Below are 22,086 nucleotides of genomic sequence, written 5' to 3' on the forward strand. Positions count from 1 at the left end.
ACATTTTTCAGATTGAAACTAAATGAATAGGCTGATTGCTACGAATAAAGTTTATAATTGTTTTTAATATATTGAGAAGTAACATACTAATTAACTAAGTTAAATTCACAAAACCTCAAGAGTTGGAAAGGACCAGGGCATCTAGGCCCATACCAAACTTTACATCCCTGCAAAACAATCATTCTGTTTTTTGCTTGAAGAACGCAAGTGAAGCAAACCAAAGCCTCTGAGGGTAGCCCAATCCACTCTGGGACAGTTCAATTGCCTTCAAACTTTTTATCATATCCTCAACCCCCTTCCCTTCGGAACCACCTGAACTTTGCCCAAGGATTCTGATGGCTGACCTTTCATGTAATCTTACTCAGAACAAGATCATTTCCAAACCATTTCACTACCCTGTCCCCGTTACACTTTGGGCTTCCCATTATATTGTCTTCTCCCATTCAAATGTAAGCTTGAAGAGGGCAAGGACTATTTTGCTTGTTTATATATTTGTATCCCTAGTGCTTAGCATACAACTGCTTAATAAATGCTTCAGCATTCATCAATTATTCATTCTTTGCAATTTCCACACATTGCTCTTTGTTCTGCCTCCTGGGACCAAATCAAATAAATCTAAAATCTAATCCCTCTCCACCAGACAGTCTGATAGTCCTTCAAATACTTTAAGATATGCCCCTCCCCATCCCTAAGTCTTCTTTCCTTCAGGTTCAAAAGCCTCAGTTCTTTCAACCTATCCTCATAACACGTTCTCCAAGCCCCTTTATTAGGCTGATCACCCACCTGTATAGTTAATCAATGTTCTTCCTAAAATATGGTGCTGATAACCAATGACAAGACTCCAAATTTGATCTGACCAGGGCATAGAACAATGAAGCCTATAAATACATTAGTTTCACTGGTTACTGCACCACACTCTTGACTCACAGTGAGCTTACAGTTAATTCTCAGATCTTTTTCAGATGAACCACTGTCTGGCCATTATAACCGTCCATCTTCTACATGTGAAGTTGACTTCTTGAATAAAAACCAAAGATTTTTCACTCAGTTTTGTCTTCTTAGAGAATCTATTCAATGTTCTGGACCGTCAAAATATTTTTGGATCCTGACCCTACCATCCATTGCGTCAGGTTTTATGTCATCTTCACATTTAATAAAGATGCCATTTAGACTTCTATCTAAATCCATGTTAAACAGCACAGGGGAAAGCAGAGATCCTTGAGGCACTCCACTGATGATAATCTTCTAATCTGATATCAAACCATTAATGACTTACTGGATCCAATCACTAACCAGTTCTGATCATTCTGACTATATCTAACTGTAGAACAGATCTAGTTCAAGACTCTCCATCTTGTCCACAAGGACAATGTGACACTGGACACATCATGTAACTTTTCTGGACCCCTCTTTTCTCATCTGTAAAATGAAAGGGATTGTGCTAGACAGCCTCTGAAGTTCCCCCTTCCAGCTCTAAATCTATGATTCTATGAAAGAGCTGGTCAAATTCTTTGCTAAACTTTTGGTAGAGACATGAATTTGTATAGCCATTCTGGAAAGCAATTTGGAACCGTGACCAAAAAGTTACTAAACTGAATATATCTTCTGACCCACAATACCATTGCTATATGGATGCTTGAAAGATAGGAAAGAAAGAAGGACCCACATGTAGAAAAGTAGCTCTTTTAAAGCGGCAAAGGGCAGGCAAGGAATGAGGTGCTTACCTATTGAGGACTCACTGAATAAATTGTTACATGAACGTAATATTATATGAATGTAATAATTCTATGGTGCTTTAAGTGGAAAAAGAGGTATAAAAATTCACTGAAGAAAAGAACTCCTTAAAAAAAACAGAATTGGCCAAATGGAAAAGGAGGTAAAAAAAGCTCACTGAAGAAAATCATAAAAATTAAATTGGGCAATCAAGAAACAATAACACAAAGTCAAAAGAATGGAAAAAATCAAATGCAAAATATCCCATGGGAAAAACTGACCTGGAAACCAAATGGAGAGATAATTTAAGAATCATTGGTCTACCTGAAAGCGATGATAAAAAAGAGGGGGAAGCGTATAAATATCACCTTTCAAGAAATTATCAAGGAAAACCGCCCTGGTATCTTAGAACCAGAAGGTAAAATAGAAATTGAAAGAATCCACTGATTGTTTCCTAAAAGAGATCCCAAAATGAAGACTCCCAGAAATATTATAACCAAACTCCAGAATTCCCAAGTCAAGGGAGAAGATATTGTGGAGCCACAGTCAGGATCACATAAGACTAAGCAGCTTTCACATTACAGATCAGAGGGCTTGGAATATGATATTCCAGAAGGCAAAGGAGCTAGGATTACAATTAATAATAATCTACAATTGAGCATAAAAATGGACATTTAATAAAAATGGAACTATATATACCCTTTGATCCACCAATACTACTACTAGGTCTATATCCCAAAGAGAGGAAAGGAAAAAGAAAAGGATCTAAACGTACAAAAATATTTATAGCAGCTCCTTTTGTGGTGGCTAAGAATTGGAAATTGAGAGGATGTCCATCAATTGGGGAGTGGTTGAATAAGTTGTGGTATATTTGGTTGTGATGGAATATTACTGTGCTATAAGAAATGATGAGCAGGATATTTTCAGAAGAACCTAAAAAGACTTTTATGAACTAATACAAAGTGAAGTGAGCAGAACCAGGAAAATATCATACACAATAAAAGCAATACTGTACAATGATCAACTGTGAGTGACTTAGCTTTTCTCAGCAATACACAGACAATTCCAAATGACTAAATAAAGATCACATGTTTATATTCTAAAAGGAGATAAGACAACTGTCTCTTTAAAACTCCATTTTCTTCAAGGGTTAGAGGGAATAATGAAAAGTGTTGGTTGTAAATGAGGAAAGAAAAAAATGGGGGAAATGGATACACTAAAAAAGGTATGAGGAAAAAGAGATGCTTGCTATTTCTCATAACTGAAGCATGCTTAAAGAATAACGTTGATATGGGAATAGAGAAACATAGTTCATGAAATTCATTCTTAAAAGAACTGTGCAAAAAAATGGTCCAACATACAGTTTGGTGTAGACAATATGCAGAGATAGAGGAGATTTAACAGGGAAGACAGTTGAGGAGGGAATACTGAAGGCAAAACAAACTTCAACTATAGAGGGCAGATCATAAAGGACGGATTAAAAGGTGAAAAAGAAAGTTAAAAAAAAAAAAGACATCTGGGTCTGCTAGGAACAAAGAAGAAAAGAGAAGTAAAATCAGGCCACTCTAATTATAGATCACTAGTACTGATTCCACTCCCTATCTTTTCCCACCTTCTTTTTCTTTGTAAAAGAGAACAGGAGGAAAAGAAAGAAAAAACTCTAAGAGGTTATGATAAAGGGAAAAACACAATTAACAACTTAAATGAGACAAAGAGACCCATGGAATAGTGCAGCTGAATGGATTATAAAGCAGAATCCAATAATATGCTTTTTATACAAAAAAGTACTTGAAACAAAGACTCACACAACAATCACAATAAAAGGAGAATTTATTGTTCCTCAGGCAATTTGAAAAAAAGCATAGTGGTGATCATGTCAGACAACAGTAAAAATACACATGGTTAAAAAGAAATGAAGAGGAAAACTATTATTCTTAAAGCTATCAGAGGGCAAAACCATTAATATTTAACAAATTCACCATAAAGTACAGTATCTAAAGACAAATCTAACTAAACTGAAAGAAATAAACAGCAAAATTATAACAGGTGGGGAAATCAGCATAACACTTTTTAGACCTAAAAAAATCTAACAAAAAAATAAGGGCTATTCAAGATTTTGTTTTATCAAAGTTAGATATGATAGATCTTTGATGGTTACTGAATGAGAGCATAAAAGAATATACATATTTATCAACTATACGTAGCATCTTTAAAAAACAAACAAAAAATCATGTGCTAGGAAATAAAAAACTCAGATGTAGAAAAGTAGAAATATTAAATATATTATTTAATAACCACAAAGCACTAAAAACCATAATCAACGAGAAACATTTCAAGAAAATATTCAAATCTAAACAGAAATTAAATAATTTAATGCTATAAAATTCATTCAAAGATTACAACAATGAGCAACATAGCAAAACTTCTGTGATAAAACCAAAGCAATCCTTGAGAGAAATTTTGTCAACAAAAAAAGAAAAAGAATAAATTAACGAAGAAAAAAAGTTCTGATCTCAAGAATCTCAGTCTAACGTGAAAGACAACATGCAAAACAATTATATACAAACAATATATAGAAAGGATATATTGGAGATCATCTCAGAAGGAAGGTACTAGAAGTAAGGGGACAAGTAAACAAATTTTGAAATGGTGAGTTTTGAGGTAAGAATTGAAAATATCCAAGGAGGTAAAAAGGGAAGAAAGAATTCCAGGCATGACGGACAGTGAGTATTCAGGAGATGGAAGTATGTTCTGTGAAGAACAGCAAGGAGGTCAGGGTCACTGGATTAGAGAGTACATGGAGGGAAATAACATATGAAGACTAAAAAGGTTGGAAGAAGCCAGGTAATGAAGGATTATAAAAGCCAAACAGAGGCCTTAATACATGATCCTGGAGGTAAATAGAGAGCCATTGAAGTTACAGGGAGGGAGGGAAGAAGAGGGATTGACACAATCAGGTCTGTGCTTTAGAAAGATCACTTCCTAGAGAAATAAAAAAATTTTAAGGGGAGGAGGGCTGACAAATATAACCAGGAACTTGTCTTTTTAAATGAAAACAGATAAAAGATTATTAGCTAATCTGATTTTTTTAAATAGAGGCAACCTAAATTGCTAAAATAAAAAAGGGAAAAGGGGAATTCACAACAAAGGAAGAGAAAATAAAGGAAATAATTAGAAACTATTTTTGCTCAATTACATACCAAGAGAACTAAGAACTTAAAAGGAAGAATATTTACAAATACATACCCGGATTTAAGGAACAAGAAAAAATTTAACTAACAATCTTAGACGAGAAATTAAACATGTCATAAAGGGAAAAAAGCCCAAGACCAAATGAATTTACAAGTAAATTCTACCAAACGATTAATTCCAATGGGAAATAAATTATCTGCAAAAATAGGGGAAAAATTAATCTTGCCATACTCTCTTTGAGAAAAATATGGTAGTGACACCTAAACCAGAGGAAAAAAAAGCAGAGAAAGAAAACTACAATTATCCTTGACGAATATCAGTGTAAAAAGAATATTAGTGAAGGTTACAATATATTAAAAAGATTAGTCCAGGGCCACAGGGTTTATTTATTATTAGAAAAACCATAAAGACAAAAGATAAACAAAAAGGTAAAAATAATTCAAATCAAAGGATCATATAACAATCAAGTGTTCAACAAATATGACACCATTTATGCTAAAATCCCTAGAAAGTATAGGAATAAATTAGTATCTTTCCTTAATCTAGTAAACAGTACATAAAATAAAGTGTTAGCACTGCCTTTAACAGAAATGTTTGAGGCCTTTCAAACAAGATCAGGGCAAAGCAAGCATGTTACCATTATTATCACTGAGTGTGCATAGAAGATTGTCGATGCACTGCAAGATGCTGAAAGGAGGGACAATCTAGAGGACAAACACAGAAGCATTGTGGCATAACGGGCACAGAATTAGCCCTAGAGTCAGGCAGACCTGTTCATGTCCTGCTTCTGAACACATACTTGCTGGAATGAGCTCCCCTTTTATCCCAATGAGATGGACCTTTATTGCCGATTTCCAAGTTTTGTGGCCTAAAAGATTGTTTCATCCCATCTTTTTGCTGGTTCTACAGTTTCAGGATTTGTTTGGGGGCGCTGTCTTATGGTTGTTTGGAGAAGAATATGGGAGAGTTACAGTGATTTACTGCTTACTCTGCCATCTTGGCTTCCAGAAGTCTATAAAGATTATTTGGGATTTTTCAGAAACTTCCTCAATTCAAAAATCATAGGCCCCACCTATCACAGTTAAATGAGACTGGATTTACAAACAAGGACATGATTTTCTACCAAGTCTACTACTATGTCTTCCCAAGACATAAAAGCATACTCTGCCACTGAAAAGTAGTTTCTACATGAGTACCTATTCTCTCAGTCAGGCTTGAAACCTCCCTCTTATCTCCCATACCCAGCAAGTTAACAAACCTTTAATGTCTTCTTTTGCTCTATCTCTCAAATCAATCCCTTCTCCTTTCCATTCCAATACTACCATTCTAGCTCAGGACCTTATCACTTTAAGCTTACATTATTACAATAACTTTGCTATGTGATTTCCTGGCATCCCAGTCCCTCTACCCTTTGATCCATCTAGCAAACCATTACCAGATCAGTTTTAAAATACTTGTCTTCCTAACATCCCTTGACTCAAAAAAACTTCAGTAGTTCCCAACTATCTACAGGCTAAAATTCAATGTCATTAGGCTTAGGTTTCCATTTGAGGCCCTGTCCAGGCTTGTGCTTCACCGTCACCTGCAGAACAAGCCACAGTCATAGTGGGCACACACCCCTGTCCCAACAAGACATTTCACACCTTTTGTCCCTCATTCCCTCCCTCCCTGTCCTTTAAAGCCAGCTCTGAATGTGGTTTTTTTTTTTCATTCTTTCATAGGTTTTTCAACTCCTATCTTCTCCAATTCCCTAGCATTTGCCATGCACTGTCTACCTTCTACTCTCTATTATGCTGGCTTTTCTCCCCAAATAGATCTAAGCATCTGAAGAGCAGGGCAGTGCCTCAGGCATTTGATACCCATCATAGGCCCCCAGGAACTAAAGATCCCAAAGAAGCTTGCTGAGAGGATATAAGATGTACAAAAGGAAGGACAAGGCAATTTGAGAAGATTAAAACAAGATTTGGAATTTCCTCGATTTTTCAGTCCAGGACTTAGTAGCTAAATCCTAGTGAGTTGTCTCTGTCAACCAGAGTTTAAATGATGTTCCTTCAAGATCCCTCAGCTAGTGTGACACATGCAGGATTTAAATTCAGGTCTTCCAAACTCTAAGCCCAATATTTGATCACCTATGCCTCCATAGCAAGGTTTCTCACTGTTTTGTTGTTGTTAATTCATAATCGAAAGCAGTGAAATACTAAATTTCTGTTAAAGGTTGGTGAAAATTGAAGAGTAATTTTTTTCCCCATTCAAGATCACAAGTCCCCTGAAAAGTCCCTCTTTGGGAGTCTATGGCCACCATATTAAGAAACTTTCATCCTACATATATGTCATAGATATGGAAACACATAAAGCAGGAAAGGAAATGGAGCTTAACAGGGCCAAAGAACAAAGACTATTAAGGTGAAATAAGGTCTGAAATGTAGGATGGAGCCAGACTGCAGAATCCTTAAATTTCAGGCTAAGCAACTTGCATTTAATCCTAGCGGAAACAAGAGAGCTGGTAAGTTTTACAACAATGGAGGGATGTGGGAAGACTTGTGCCTTAGGCAGATTATTTGGGTGGCTGGTTAGAGGATGGATTGAAAAAGGAGAGACTAATGCCCACCATATAGATGGTATAGATATATATATGTGCACACAGTCAAAATATTTGATTAATATTTCACTTAATTTTGAAAAGGATCAGCTTTAATAACAATAGTGAACTTTTTTGGTAATTTTCATGTTTAAAAAACACTCCTCACATACCCCAGTGAGTTAAATAGTATAAACAGTATTACACCCATTTAAAGTTGACAAAACAAACACAAATAACACAAGTAAGAGGAAACATAGGTTCAAAAAGGATAAATGTGCTGCCCAGAGTCACACAGGAACTAGAATGTTGAAGACAGGCCCTAAGCAGAGGTTGCACGGCTCCAAATCCACCTTCCCTTCCTCTACGGCACACCATCTCAACTTTTATTACTGAGTTTGTCAAAACAAAATATAGGACAGGATTTCTAAAAAACACAGTTAAGCTATTCTCACTGCTACATCTGAATATTAATTCCCATTAAAAAGAATGAGGCAAAGACAATAAAGTTCCTTGTCATTTTTTTCAAATATATTAACAAGGCCAAACAATGGCTCATTCCTATGAAAGCAAAAGTCATAACCTATCAGATAAAGGTAGTAAATCATTCATAGTCTACAAATACAGGCCACTAATCTAAAAATAACCGAATAGGAACTAAAAATGAGGGATACTAATTTTCATTTTCAGATGCAAAATTTGTGTTATAAATCCTTGCCACAACTTAAAATATAAATTGTACAAATTATTTGTCAACAATGTCATGGTCAAGGGTGTGAAGCTGACAACAGTCCAAATGTCTAACTCTGAATTCTTAAAGTTATACGTTTAACAGACAAAGCCAAATTATTCAAGTTTGAGCCCCTCACAGCCTGGTTCTGACGACTAGTCCAATCTGACCCAGTGTCCTCTGTTTCTTCATTGGGAAAATGAAAGAACTGGATTAGATAAAAGGGACCTTCCAGCTATGACCCAGCACCCTAACCCAGATCTAATTCAGGAATCCATGATTTCATCAGTTTAAGTATTCCCCTCAATCCCTCCATACCTTACCAGACAATTTTCCTTGGTTCTTGCAATAAAAAATTAAACGTCACTCAGTGGCTTAACATCAAACTTAAGCTCTTTTTTTGGATGAGTCACACAGCAAATGCTTGGCCTTATACTTAAAGGTCTGCAAGTCAAGAAGCATTTATTAAGGGTTTTACATACCAGATACTATTGTTAACAATCCTAATATAAGCTAAAAGAAAAAAACAAGATATCCCTTGCCCTTGAAGAGCTTATATTCTAATGAGAGGAACGATATATAAAAGGTCCTGGAGAGTCAGAAGCAAAAATGGAATAGAAATAAAGGATAACTGGCCTGTGCCCTTCCTCAAAAATAAATGTTCTCCAACGGGAGAAGGTGTAACACAGAGGCAAAAGGATGTTCCAGAGGGAGAAGGCCATGGGAAAGGGAGAATGTTCCAGGATGAGAACACTTTCTAAGCTTGGAAGGACCTAGTAGAGTTTGCATTCTGATGGGTTTTGCTGTTTAGTCATTCTTCACTCCTGTCTGACTCTTCTTCCCGACCCCATTTGGGGTTTTCTTTGCAAAGATATTCATGATTTGCCATTTCCTTCTCCAGCTCATTTTACAGATGAGAAAACTGAGGCAAACAAGGTAAAGTGACTTGCCCAGGGTCACACAGCTAGTGTCTGAAGCTAGATTTGAACTCAGGAAGCTGAGGTGCTATCCACCGTGCCACTTTGCTGCCCTCTTCTGATAGTACTGCCTTCAAAAACTCTGGGTTACTAAAAGCAATAGGGCAAAGATACTAAGAAACAGATTTGGAATCAATATAAGAAGAAACTTTCTAGAAATTAGAACCACATAAAATAAAAGTTGAATATACCAGTTTAGGAGATGTATTCAACTTGAGGATTTCCTTTTTAGGAAGTCTTCAAAAAGGTGCTAAATAACCACTTGCCAGGAATGTTGTCAAGGTAGAGCAGTGATATCAAACCCAAACAGAAACAAGGCAACATATTGCTTTAGAAAACAAAAAATTAACATTATCTATGTTGTACCGTTTTTTTTATTTATTGTGTCAAACCTCTATTGTGTATACCTCTAGACTAGAAAAGACCTGAGGTTCCTTCATTCTAAAATCTACCTCTACAAGAAATGAAGCATCAGGCTAATGGAGCACACTTGTTCACAAAGATGGAAGGATTATGAGTATGGATACTGTGTAAGACTTGGATATGCGAGCTTTTCCAATTTTTTTCTGAATTTATGTCCTTTTCCTTTTTTGTTCTTTAATACAAAGAATCCCTGAGACAGGAAAATTAAATATCTGGAAATGATGGTGATGTAAAGACAAAAAATACAGATTTTTTTTCTAGTTTAGCCAGGAAATCCATTTGTAAAGTATAATAAATCAGCCAAAGCAAAAACTCCCACGTGGAATACGGAAGAACATTAGGGAGAATATGGCTTTATCACCTAGTCAATAATTACCTTACTTTTTTTTACAGTGCAACATTTGAAAATACAAAGAACTCAAAGGCTTTACACCTAGGAGAATATCAAAACCAGGGCATTAAAGGAAAAGGTACTAAGGACAAAAGGCTCACAAGCAATGCTCCCTGCCTTTTTAAAAAGTTATAAATAAGTAAAAAAAAAATTGTTTAAAGTCTTCAGAGACTAGTGTTCCATGACTTGCAGCCATACAACCCCAACAGAAGACTGATGGGCTTTTGTTTCTGGGAGAAGGATGGGTCCCCTTAAAGGAAGTTTGTAATGCCTTGAAGGAAATCCAACTGGCTCTCTTCCTCCAGCTTAATTCAGGGCCCAACTTGATGTCCATTTGCACCGTCTATCCAAGATACACATTCTGAAAGTCTAAATCTATAGGCTGAGCTAAGTGCGCACTGGCTATCAAAAGGCTGTCTAGGAGATGATGATGATGACAGAAAAAGTAGATAAGCAAGGGATAATCAGTGGACAGTCTGAGGGCTCCCTTGGTATTCTCATCATGTCAGGATAAAATAAGGGAGGCTCCAGCACACTGGCAGGACACAACGAGTACACAAAATGGGCAGGCGGATACGAGCCAACTGTGATCCACACCACTGGCTCTAGCACCCACAGACCACAGGTCCATTGGGTATTTGAGAGTGACTGGACCATGTGACCATGGGTGGCTATCTTTTAACCAGTGCCATGACTTCAGCAGTCTAAGGAGCATCTTCCAACACAAAAGTTGAAAGCTGCTCTACAACTTAGTCATAGACTAAGACCTGGACCCACCAAGAGGTCAAATGACTTGGCCAGGGTGACACTACTCATTCCATAGCAGAGAGATGACAACCAACCTGAGGTGTGATACCAGGCTGCTTTTCTCATGGTATGTAACAGAAATATAAACATTTATTAAGCACACATTTGGTGTAGAGCATCATGCCACAGGCGCTGTGGGAGATAAAAAGTGTAGGAAAGATGATTCCTGCTTTCAAGACAAGACGACACAGGGAGCTAGAAGAGACAGAAGTACATTAGAATCAAGATAAAGAGCTATGGAAAATCTAAGGAGATCCAGCCTAGGGAAAAGAACCAGGTGAGGTTTTCCAGAGGGGATGACATTTGGGTTGGTTTTTACAAGATGGATGATGATGGGAAGGTAGAGCATCCTAGGGCAGAGGGAAGAACATGAGCAAAGGTACAAGGTCATGAGAATACAACATCTATTGGGGACAGAAGCAAAGAGTAACACAGTTTGGCTACAGTAGAGCCCACGGAGATACAACTGAGCAGCAAGACTAAGAACATACAGACATGCGTTAGCATGTGTTTTAATAAAATTCACAGTGAAGTAAATGAGACATTTAATGGTAATCAATATTGTTCTGTATCATAATCAGGCATAAGTTATTGTTGTTATTTGTTTTCTAAGAGGACCGATGACATCAGAGGGTAATGTCTTGACTCATGCATGAACTGGATTTAAGTGAGGCAGAGTTGCACAAAGTCATCTGCCTCACTCTCCCAGTCATCAAAGTCCAATGGCAAGACAAAAGTCAGGACAACTGGCAATGGGCTCAGATGCAATGAATGACCTATTTCAGCCACCTTCATGGCCTTTGGAACAAACTGTTTTCATCTGCCCATCCTACCAAGGGGTCTTCACATGCTTTGGGGTCGACACCCCCCTAACTCACCAGCAGGTTTGTGGCCATCAATTACCCTCAACCTGGTTTAGCCTGTCTGCCAAAACAGTTTTCCTGGGGCGTGGCTGCTTCAATGCTACAGCTTCTTGAAGCCACAAGTAAGAGTTGTGTGCCAGATGGACACCAAAGATAGATGAGCAACCCTGAAAAGAGCTCAGCAAGTCCTCACAGTAGAAGTGCCAGTCTCACTGGAATACCCAGGCATAAGTTAATATAGGAAGTAAAGGGGGTCCTGATAAAAATTTACGTAACACTAAGGTTTACAAACTTTATCTCATTTGGCCCTCACAACCACCCTGTGAAATAGCTACTACTATCATCCTCTCCACTTTACAGGTGATAAAACTGAGGCTCCAAAAAGTTACCACCACACAAGATCCATATCCAAGTCTCTCCTGCCAGCCTGCTTTCTACAATGGGAGCAAAACTTTTGGTTCAGAGCTACTCTAGGAAACATTAGCACTAAGGACTTTCTTAGGGCTGGCAAGCTTCAGCTTAGACAGTACACCCGACAATCTGACCTAGGGTCCTAGTTAGCCAGTGAGTTACAACTCACCCTGGAGGAGAACAAACACAGGGTTTACTCTTTCTGACCACCATCCTTTTTTTACGGGCAAAGATTGGGAGGAGGACAATAGGAAACGAAAGAAGAGGGGGAAAAGAGCAGTAGTCAAATTCTCCCGCCATTAAAGGAGCAGAGAGGGCCTCCTTTCTCTTCCTAGGGGAGAAAGCAAGTGATGTCACCTGTACGCAAAAATTTCTACACAGATCCTAAAAGTGTGCCAATAAAGACTTGACAAGGGAAGGGCAGTCATTCTCACTTTGATGTAAATTAGTGAGGAGATCGTTTACTCTAGAACATGTAGTTGTAACTGCTGGTGTATGCTTAGGCAAATGTGAGTTTTTATTCTGGGGTGAAAGGAGAGGGGAGATAGAATGAGGCTGAAAGACTTTGGGCAGCATAGTACTTACTACCTATGTGATCTTAACTGAGTCACAAACACCCTCCTAAGTCCCTCCCAGCTCTAGGTATCTAGAATCTTATAACGGTAAGGAGCTAGGAAATGTCAGGTGACAAAAGGAGTATGGGGCTCAATGAGATAAGGATGTACAAAATTTTGTTGAAGGACCTCCTCCTCTTTTTATAATGGAAATGGGAGGAGCCCTTCCAATCAAAGGCAAGCTGCATTTAACTCCCTGGACACCTTTCATTGTGGAGAAGCTCCAACCTTCTCCATGCCTCCCCTGCCACTGTGAATTGGCTTTGGGATGACCCAGACATCCCAAGACAAATTATATTCTGAAATACAGATCTTCTCATCCTCCAACTCCATTCATTTTGAAAGTTCTGGAACATCTTCCCCCAAATTTAGAAAATGACTGGGTCAATTCTCTCTCAGATGACATCCTCTGGATTAGTCATTCTCTCTGCTTTCCCCTCATGTTGACTCTTTGGTGAACCAATTCAACCCTCCATTGTCCTTCTCTCTTGAACCCCCGCCCCCCCCCCATCATATCATCATATTGCTGATTACACCCACTTAAGTCTCAGTCTTGGATCATTTTCCACCTTTGTTCCTACAAATGAGCAACTAAAGCAAAGGAAGATGGAAAAAATCATGCACCAGCTCTGAATGGGTCTTATTACATAAACTCAACTGGGTCTTCACTGCTCCTAGGCAATCCTGCTATAGATACCTCTTATCAACTCTACCCCACTCTCTACAGCTGTCCTTCCAAATCTTTCATCTCTCTTCAAAGCTCCCATGGCTCCCCCTCCTCCCACTCTCTCAGCTGAGAACCTTGCATCTTATTTTGCCAAAAAATACATAAGGTCATTCACTGTGAGTTCCCTCTCCTTCCCTTTTCAGATGTCTTCTGCCACTCTCTCCTCCTTCACCTCATTTCACATGCTGAAGTGGCCTTAGTCCTGGATACCAACTAACTCCTGTTTGTGTTCAAGTGACCCCATTCCATCTATCCCCTCCAAGAGATATGCCCCCTCTGTCATCCCCACTCTTTCACTTACTTTCAAGCTCTCTCCACTGGCTCATTTACTACTTTTAACAAACATGTCCATTTCTCCCCCATTCTGCAAAAAACCCTCATCACTTGATCTTCCACCTGTGCTATTGTCCTATTATCTCTTCTGCCCTTTGGAGTTAAACTCCCTAAGACCATCTACAGTAGGTGCCTCCACGTTCTCTCTTAACCTGTTATCCAAACTCACAATTCCACCAAAACTCCTCTCTCCAAAGTAATGATCTTAGTCCAAATGCAATGGCTTTTTCTTCATCTCATTTTACTCGTCATCTCTGAAGCTGTGGATCACTCTCTCCTCCTTGACAATTCTCTGTTCTCTAGGCTTTCAGGACATCACTCTTTGCTGGTTTTCCTCCTACCTATCTGACTGCTTCTCCTCCTCCTCCTTCGCTGGATCCTCCTGCAGTGTGCCCTATAAGCACAGGTGTCCCTCAGGGCTCTGTCCTGGGCCCTCTCTTCTCTTTTCCTCCATATTACTTCACTTGGCGATCTCAGTCAGCTTCCATGGACTTAATTACCATTTCTATGTTGATGATTCTCAAATCCTGCTCCAAACTCTCTGCTGACCTCCAATCTTCCATCTCCAACTACCTTTCAGACATCTAGAACTGGATGTACAGAAGACATCTTAAACTTAATTATGTCCAAAACAGAACTCATTACATTTTCTAGAACTGGATGTACAGAAGACATCTTAAACTTAATTATGTCCAAAACAGAACTCATTACATTTCCCCCTAAACTCCCCTCCCCTCCTACTTTCTCTATTACCGTGGAGGGCAACACCATCCTTCTAAGTCCTCAGACTGGCAACTTGGGAGTCATCCCAGATTCCTCACTATCTCTCACACCCCCCTCACCAAATACAAACCATTGCCAAGGCCTGTTGATTTCCCTTTGCAAAATCTCTCAGATAAACCTCCTTCTCCCCTCTGACACTGCCACCACTGTGATGCAGGCCCTCATCACCTCACATCTGGACTATAGTAAAAGCTGCTGCCTCAAATCTCTCCCTATTCCACTCAGCCACTCAAGTGATTTTCCTAAAACTCAGAGCTTGATCATGCCATCTCCTTGCCCCTGTCTTCCCCCCAACACACACACACACACACACACACACTCTCTCTCTCTCACTCTCTTTCTCTCTCTCTCTCTCTCAATAAATTCCAGTGGCTCCCCATTGCCTCCAGCAGCAAATACAAAATGTTCTGTTTGACAATCCAAATCCTCCATATTCTAGCCCCCTCCTACCTTTCCAGTCTCCTTACATCTTCCTCCCCAACACATAGTCTTCAATCCAGTGACTCTGGCCTCCTGGCTGCCACCAACAAGACACTCTATCTCTTGGCTCTGGGTATTTTCTCTGACTGTCCCTCATGCCTGAAATGCTCCCCCTCCCCATCTCTGCCTACTGGGTTTCCTGGACTGCTTTAATTCTCAACTAAAATCCCATCTTCTACAGGAAGCCTTCCCCAACTCCTCTTAGTTTCAATGCCTTCCTTCTGTCGACTATTTCCTATTTAGCTGGCTTTGCATGTTTGTTTGCACTTTGTCTCTCCATTAGAATGTAAGCTCCTTAAGGGCTGGGACTGAGCACTAAACATATGCCTGGCACACAGTGGGCTCTTAACACAGGTTTACTGATTGATTAAAATGTCTATTTTGAACGTGATGTCCCTGGAAGTTAAGAGAACAAAAACATACAGGCAGTGCTACAAACAGCTAAAAATCACCTCTCCCAGTTTTCCCTAAACTCTAACAGGGAAGTAAGCACATGATAGAGTCCACCCTAGTCCTTTCCAGATATTACCATTCCAGTCTCTTCAAAAGTTCTGTTCTTTGTACATTTCTATCAACTACTGATACTACACCACCTACCACCGATGCCTATTGTTCTTTTCAAAGCACAGCTTCCAACCCTGAGGAACAGTAATGTATTAATTGAAGGAAACATGTTTCTGAACACCGAAATTTTTTAAAAAGAGGAATCTGATTAATGAGCCCAAGTAACAAATTCTCAGATATACAGCTTGTGTATTACAAAAACAGTCCTATCACTACAAACACATCTAGACAGTGATTTCGAATGCAGATGTTTCCATCCTAACCAATCTGGAACTATCTGTGCTTGGTTTAAGAAAAGCAGTTTCTTAAAACTCCTCCAAATGTCTAAATGCTTTATCTTTATACAAAAACACGTTATCTTCCTCTACTATATAAATTATCCTAGTAGGAAAAGAACTATTAAAAAGTCCTGCACTTGTCTTCTGTGACATAATTAGCTAATAAAACCAGAAGTTAGTTCTACTAGTTCTTTCAAGCTCTCTAGAGTCTCAGAAGTTCTTTTCCTTTTCTTATGGCATGAAGTCTCTTTGGCAATCCTGATCTTTCTCTCAGAATGTCTTTAGATGCAAAAACATATTATAAAGGAAGCTGACTCTTTTGAAATACAGTTAGGAAACTTTAAAAAAAAAAAAACAAGTTCACAAACCCAGATTAAGAATCTCTGCTCTACAGGGACAAAAGTTTGCAGTGAAGGAGGGCTCTTGAGCTCCCTGAATTTGATACTGGTTTTTTGGGAGGAGAGAAAAAAGCGAAAGCAGCAAGAGGCACATAACCATTTCTCAAACAAAGCCCACAGTGGGCAAACCACGCTTTCTTTACTCCACATTATAACTGTTTCATTTAATAAATTTGGGAAGGGGGGATTGTTGGGTTGTTTTTTTTTTCCCCTATAAAGGAAAGGATATTTAACAAAGAGAGATAAACCACTGAACTAATAGGAATGACAAACCTCTCAGTTTATTAACACAAATCAAGGCAAGCTGGTGGCACAGGCATGCCCCTCCTTGGAAACCCGCACATGGTGGACTCCAGTTCAATGAGCCCATTGTCCCCCCAAAAAAAGAAACTTGGGGGGGAGGCGTCTAGGATTGGTCAGGGGCGGGGTCACCACCGGTGGTCCCCGCCCACGGAGCAGCACGAGCAGGACTGAGGCCGCCCTAACCCCGCCCCCAACCGCCAGGGCCGCGCGAGCCGCCGGGCGCCCGGGTCAGGCTCCACGCTCCGCGCGGGGACTTCCCCGCGCGCCGGCCCCACCTCCGCCTCCCCGCAGCGCCTCCTCCGGCACTTACCCGCCTTGCAGACCGGTGAGCTGGGGCTCCTCCTCTCCGGGGAGCTGCGGCTCTGCTCCGGGGACCGCCTCGGGTGTCGGACCCGGGCCGCAGCGGGGGACGCGGTCGTGTCGCTCGGCACAAGATGGATAGGGGACGAGCAGGGGGACGAGACGGTACCCAGGAATGGCTGGGGGGGCGGTGGCTGCGAGCGAGGAGGGCTGCCCCGCGCGCTCGCGCCCCGCGTGGGGCTGGTGCCCCGCGTGGACGTCGGGGGCGCGCCCGTCTGCGTGGCCACCGTGGGGCTGGCGCGAGCGCTGGGCCCGCCGGCGCCGGCGCGCGTGGGGCTCGTGCTGCGCGAGGAGGTGCGCGGGACGTTGACGCCGCCACCTCCTCCTCCTCCTCCGCCACCGCCTCCCGGGGGTCCCGAACCGCCGCCGCCGCCGCTGTTGTTACCCCCGCCGCCGCCACCGCCGCTGCTCCGCGTGGGGCTGCCATGTTGCTGCTGCTGCTTCAGCTGGAACGGCACTGTGGCCCTCATGGGCTGCAGGCGACTCCCGGGGGCGCCGCCGGGGCCGGACGCGGCACCCGCGCCTCCGCCGAGGGGGGCGGCGGGCGTGGGGGACCCATTGCGCCTCACCCGCTGGGACATGACGCCCCCTCCCTGGGCCGCGCTGCAAGCACGGGGGGCGGGGAGGCTGCTCCGCGAGGCCCTGAGGCCGCGGACCGGGCCCCCTTCCAAGCGGCTGGAGGCCGGGCAGCCCCTCGCCGGTGCAGCCGCCGCGGCCCCCGCTGCTCCTGCCGCCGCCGCTGCTCTCGCTGCTGCTGCTCCCGCGGCGGCGGCGGCTCCTCGCTCCTCATCAACAATAGTGTCTCCGGAGCTGCCCCCGCCCCCCGCGGCCGCCGATTGGCGCCGCGTCAGCCGCGCTGGGGCCCCTAGGCCGCGCCGATTGGTCGCGGGGTAGCTTGGGCCGAGGGTCCCGCGGCCTTAAAGAGACCGGGTCATCCTCTCGCAGCCTGTTGGTTCTCCGAGGCGGGGAGGAGGGGCTGGACCCGCCTCTTTTCCTCTTCCCTCCTCCCATCGTCGCCCCGCCCCCAGCCTGGTAGTGCGGGAATATGTGTATGTGTGTGAGTGTGTACGCACGCGCCCTGAGTGGCTTCCCTTGTCCAGTGCGGGGGCGCCCACGCTGGGGGGGTCCCATGGAGACTGGACGGGATTGGGGGAGCGTGTGGGGAAGGGGCTGGAAAGAGAAGACAGGTCCGGTGTGACTCCCGATTACGGGCGGGGGGCGGGGCATCCTGGGAGCAGAAGGAGGAGGAGGAGGAGGAGGGTGGGTATCCGGTGCACCAGCTGTACTCACCCTTCCCGGGTGGGGGTGAGCACCCACAATTGAGGCCCAGCCCTCCCCTTCCTTGCACTGTGGGACCCCACTCGGGCTGCGCTTCTGCACCTCCAGGGGTTTCCACCACCCCCATCCCCACCCCACCCAAACGTCCACAGTGCCATCTTAGGAGTAGCACAAAGAACTGAGCTGGATAAAGGGAGGCTGCAGGTGGTGCGATGGGAAGAACTTGGCCATCGGAAGCCCTAAATTCTCCTCCCACTTCTCTGTGATCCTGATCAGGTCTCTTGTCTTCTCCGGGCCTCAGTTTCCCCATGTGCAAAATAAGGGTGTTGGACTCAGTGATCTCCATGGAGGGCTTTTTGTTTGTTTTTTCATCTCTGGGTCTATGATCGTAGGAATGCCAGTGTCATTAAAAAAGATCTGCCACCTGTGATTAAGCGTTGTTCCTTACTTGGTATTTCCAACTGACTGTCACATCACATCCTCAACATGTCCAAAACTGAGCTTGTTATCCTTCTCCACAAAAGCCACTCTCTTTCTGACATCCCTATTTCTATGAATGGTACCATCCCCTTCCAGTCACCTAGGTGTTCAACCTCAAAGTCTTCATTCTTCCTTAGCAGACTTATCTAACCAGTTGCCAAATCTTCTCATTCTGCTTTTGCAACATCTCTTGAATCCTTCCTCTTCTCTCCCCTCACATGGCAACCACCCTAGTTCAGGCCATTATCATCTCACCTCGACTATTGTAATAGCTTCCTAACTGGTCACCCATCTTCAGGTGTCTGACCTCCACCCAGCTACCAAAGTGATACTACTTTAGAAGATGCCTGATAGTGTCACTCCTTTGCTCAATGAACTCCATTGGCTCCCCCTTACCTTCTAAGATCAGATAGGAACTCTACTATTTGGTATTTAAAGCACTTAACAAGTAGGATCCAACCTACCTTTCCAGGATTATTGTATACTGTTCACCCTCACATACCCTAGAGTCTGACCTTCTTGCTCTTCCTTATACACAGCATTCCATTTCTAGTCTGTGTTTGTACGTGCTCCATTCCTGGAATACACTCCATTGCTTCACTTTTGTTTCTTTAGTTTCCTAGTTCCTTTCAAAGCTCACTTCAAATGCCATCATTTTGCCTCTGTTCCTTTACTCCTATTCTCTATGCCTGGTGTCCTTCAACCCTTTATGGAAATCCTAGTGGAAAGGGCACTAGATGTAATCAGAAGACGTGGGATTAAATTCCAGCTTGGTCTCTTAGTCTCTGTGTGACTAGACAAGTCACACCTGAAGCTCCTATTAAACTTCCTAGTTCCTTTTATCTCCATGCCAGATTTTATGCATCATTTGTATTATATGTGTACACGTGGACTTTCTGATAAAATGAAATCCCTATGAGTGAAGGGACTTTAATTTTTGTCATCTTATCTCTAGCACCTGGTGCATAATAGGTATTTAACGTTTACTGATTATGACCCCATAGATGCTTCTGATCCCACAAGCCCACTTAGTGGAAGGTGATGGCCAGTATAAGATGCTGGCCAATATTTCCGAAGGCCTGGCAGGTAAAATAATACCTTAACACACTCCCTTCAAATTACACCTCACCTCTTCCCTTGGATTTCACAGAATCATGATGTTTCTGGGGTACCTAAAAGGTCATCTAGTCCAATCTCCTAATTGTATATGTCCAGTACCATCCAACAAGTACTTATTAAAGGCCTGTCATGCAGAAGTTGAAAGCGTGGTATAGCGCAGATGTATCCAAGATTCCCAGTGGCCCACAGAACTCCCCAGTGCAGCCTGAACCAGATTAAAATGTAATTGGAAAATGTTTAACTAAATACATAAAAATATAATACAAAGTAAATAACATTAATTCATGGCTATCTAAGTCAATATGCAGGGATAGAGATATGTTTCTATTTGACATCAGTGGACAAAGTGTGGGCCTCAGAGTCAAGAATCCTAAGTTTAAGTCCAACCTTTGACACATACTAGCTTCTTGACCGCAAATCATCAGGCAGCTCTTATAGAGAATATAAGCTAAAGACCAATTGTGATAAGTGTTGGTAGACAGAATTTCCACACTAGAAGGTCCCTGCAGTAATAAAACCATGGGTCCAGGCAAAAACAAAATGCGAACAAGGTACTGAGCAAGATTCTGGGATGCAAAAAAAAAAAAAACAACACAAACCAACAAAATACATTCTCTCTGTGGGGATACCACATAACAGGTAATGATGATAAGTTTATACATAATGAGTTGAGGATAAATATATTATGACCTAAGTGGTAAAAATGCTTCCCGGTCTCTTGATTGTTGGTTTGTGTTCTTCCCATTATGCATCTCTTTGCAAGATTCCAGAACTAAAAATTTTGTAGCTGTCAGTAAACTGAGCAAGTAGAGATGTAAGATGCTTGGAAACCATTAATCAGTTGACCAAAATGAGTGCACCCGATTGTTGACTACTCTGGCAAATTATTCAAGTGTTTTGGTAATTAGTATGCACAGACACGATCTAAAGCCTCATTTTCACCCCTAGTTCATAAGCTCTGTAAGGTCAAGGACGACACTTTATCTTACTTTAGTATCTTCCTGATTTGGCTAGCATGGTGCTTTACATGCCACTGACCCTTAATGGATTTAATATTTGATTAACACTAAGTCTCTACTGTGTGAAAAGAGCAGTAATAACTGGAAGAAAAACCAGGAGAAAGATAGAATAAGAGACTGCCCTTATTCTCAGGGAGCTTCAATCTTACAGGATAAATATACACATACCTGAAAATATTCTACATACCTGGATAGGGTCTGGACCTGTGATCTCATTTAAGGATAGGGAACTACCAGATGAGGACACTCCCTCTACTGATGCAGATCGGCACCCTCTAGGCAACTTATGTGATTAGAGAGTTACCTGGGACCCTAAGAGGTTAAGTGATTGATCCAGTCGTACAAACAGTATGTTGTGTGAGGCAGGATGCAAAGCCAGGTCTTCCAGGCCTCCAGGTCAGCTTGAACCATTACAGCAGGCAGCTGCTTTTCTCTCTATAACAGCCACGTAATAACATTTCTGCAATAATAACTATGCAGGATGTAAAGTGTAGTGTTATATAAGGTCAAACGAAGTTGAGAAGGCTTTATGAAGAAAGTAGAAATTACAGGGCTCCTTGAAAGATCTCTGGGTCAAGATTTAAACCTTGGAGGTAATCTAGGGAAACTGAGGCTGGGAGGGGCAAGCAATTTCCCCAAGGCAAGGTTCAAACCCCTACTCTGAGTCAGATTCAGTGGAGCTTTCTACTATCCCACTACGCTTCCCTAAACATAATATTGTAGGTGACATTTACATAGTGCCTTAAACTTTACAGAATACTGACATTCTTTCATCAGATCAGCATAACAACACAATGAAGTATGCATTTTTATCTCCGGTTTACAGACAACAGTCTCAAGTTAAGTGACTTGTCTAGTCACATAGTAAGTCACTGAGCTAGAATTTAATCCCAGGTCTTCTGACTACATCCAGTGCCTTTTCTACTAGGATTTCTACATGGAGATGATACCATAGAGAATCGGATGAGCAAAGAATTGGTGAGTAATGTGAGTTAAGTCTGGAAAAGTAAGGAGGTGCCATGTTGTGGAGGGCTTGGACCAATAGACCAAGGAATTTTAACTTTACTTGATGGGCAGCGACGAGCTGTATTGAAGAGTGTCAGACAAAAGGGTAACAATGATGAGATGTGATGAAGAGACAGTTTAGAGGAGAGACTGAAGGCAGGAGAACCAGTCAGGAGCCTGTTAGAGAAATACAGGCTGTTAATAAATGCTGAGGGTAAAGGTAATGAGACTAGAAAAGAGTAGATGCATGAGAGAGGTGA

At 41.9% G+C, this 22,086-nt stretch overlaps 1 protein-coding gene across 2 annotated transcripts in view; it reads right to left on the minus strand.

Moving 5' to 3' along the window:
- The window catches only part of FAM117B (family with sequence similarity 117 member B), a 106,616-nt gene extending 89,014 nt beyond the window's left edge, over positions 1-17,602 (minus strand). For both annotated transcript variants that reach the window (XM_036754159.1, XM_036754158.1), the window contains exon 1: positions 16,876-17,602. In XM_036754159.1, coding sequence (XP_036610054.1) covers positions 16,876-17,506 — 631 coding nt within the window. In that variant the 5' untranslated portion in view covers positions 17,507-17,602. The remainder of the gene's footprint in view (positions 1-16,875) is intronic.
- Positions 17,603-22,086: the final 4,484 nt, after the last annotated feature.

Source organism: Trichosurus vulpecula, chromosome 4, assembly GCF_011100635.1.
Source record: "Trichosurus vulpecula isolate mTriVul1 chromosome 4, mTriVul1.pri, whole genome shotgun sequence".
NCBI lineage: Eukaryota > Metazoa > Chordata > Mammalia > Diprotodontia > Phalangeridae > Trichosurus > Trichosurus vulpecula.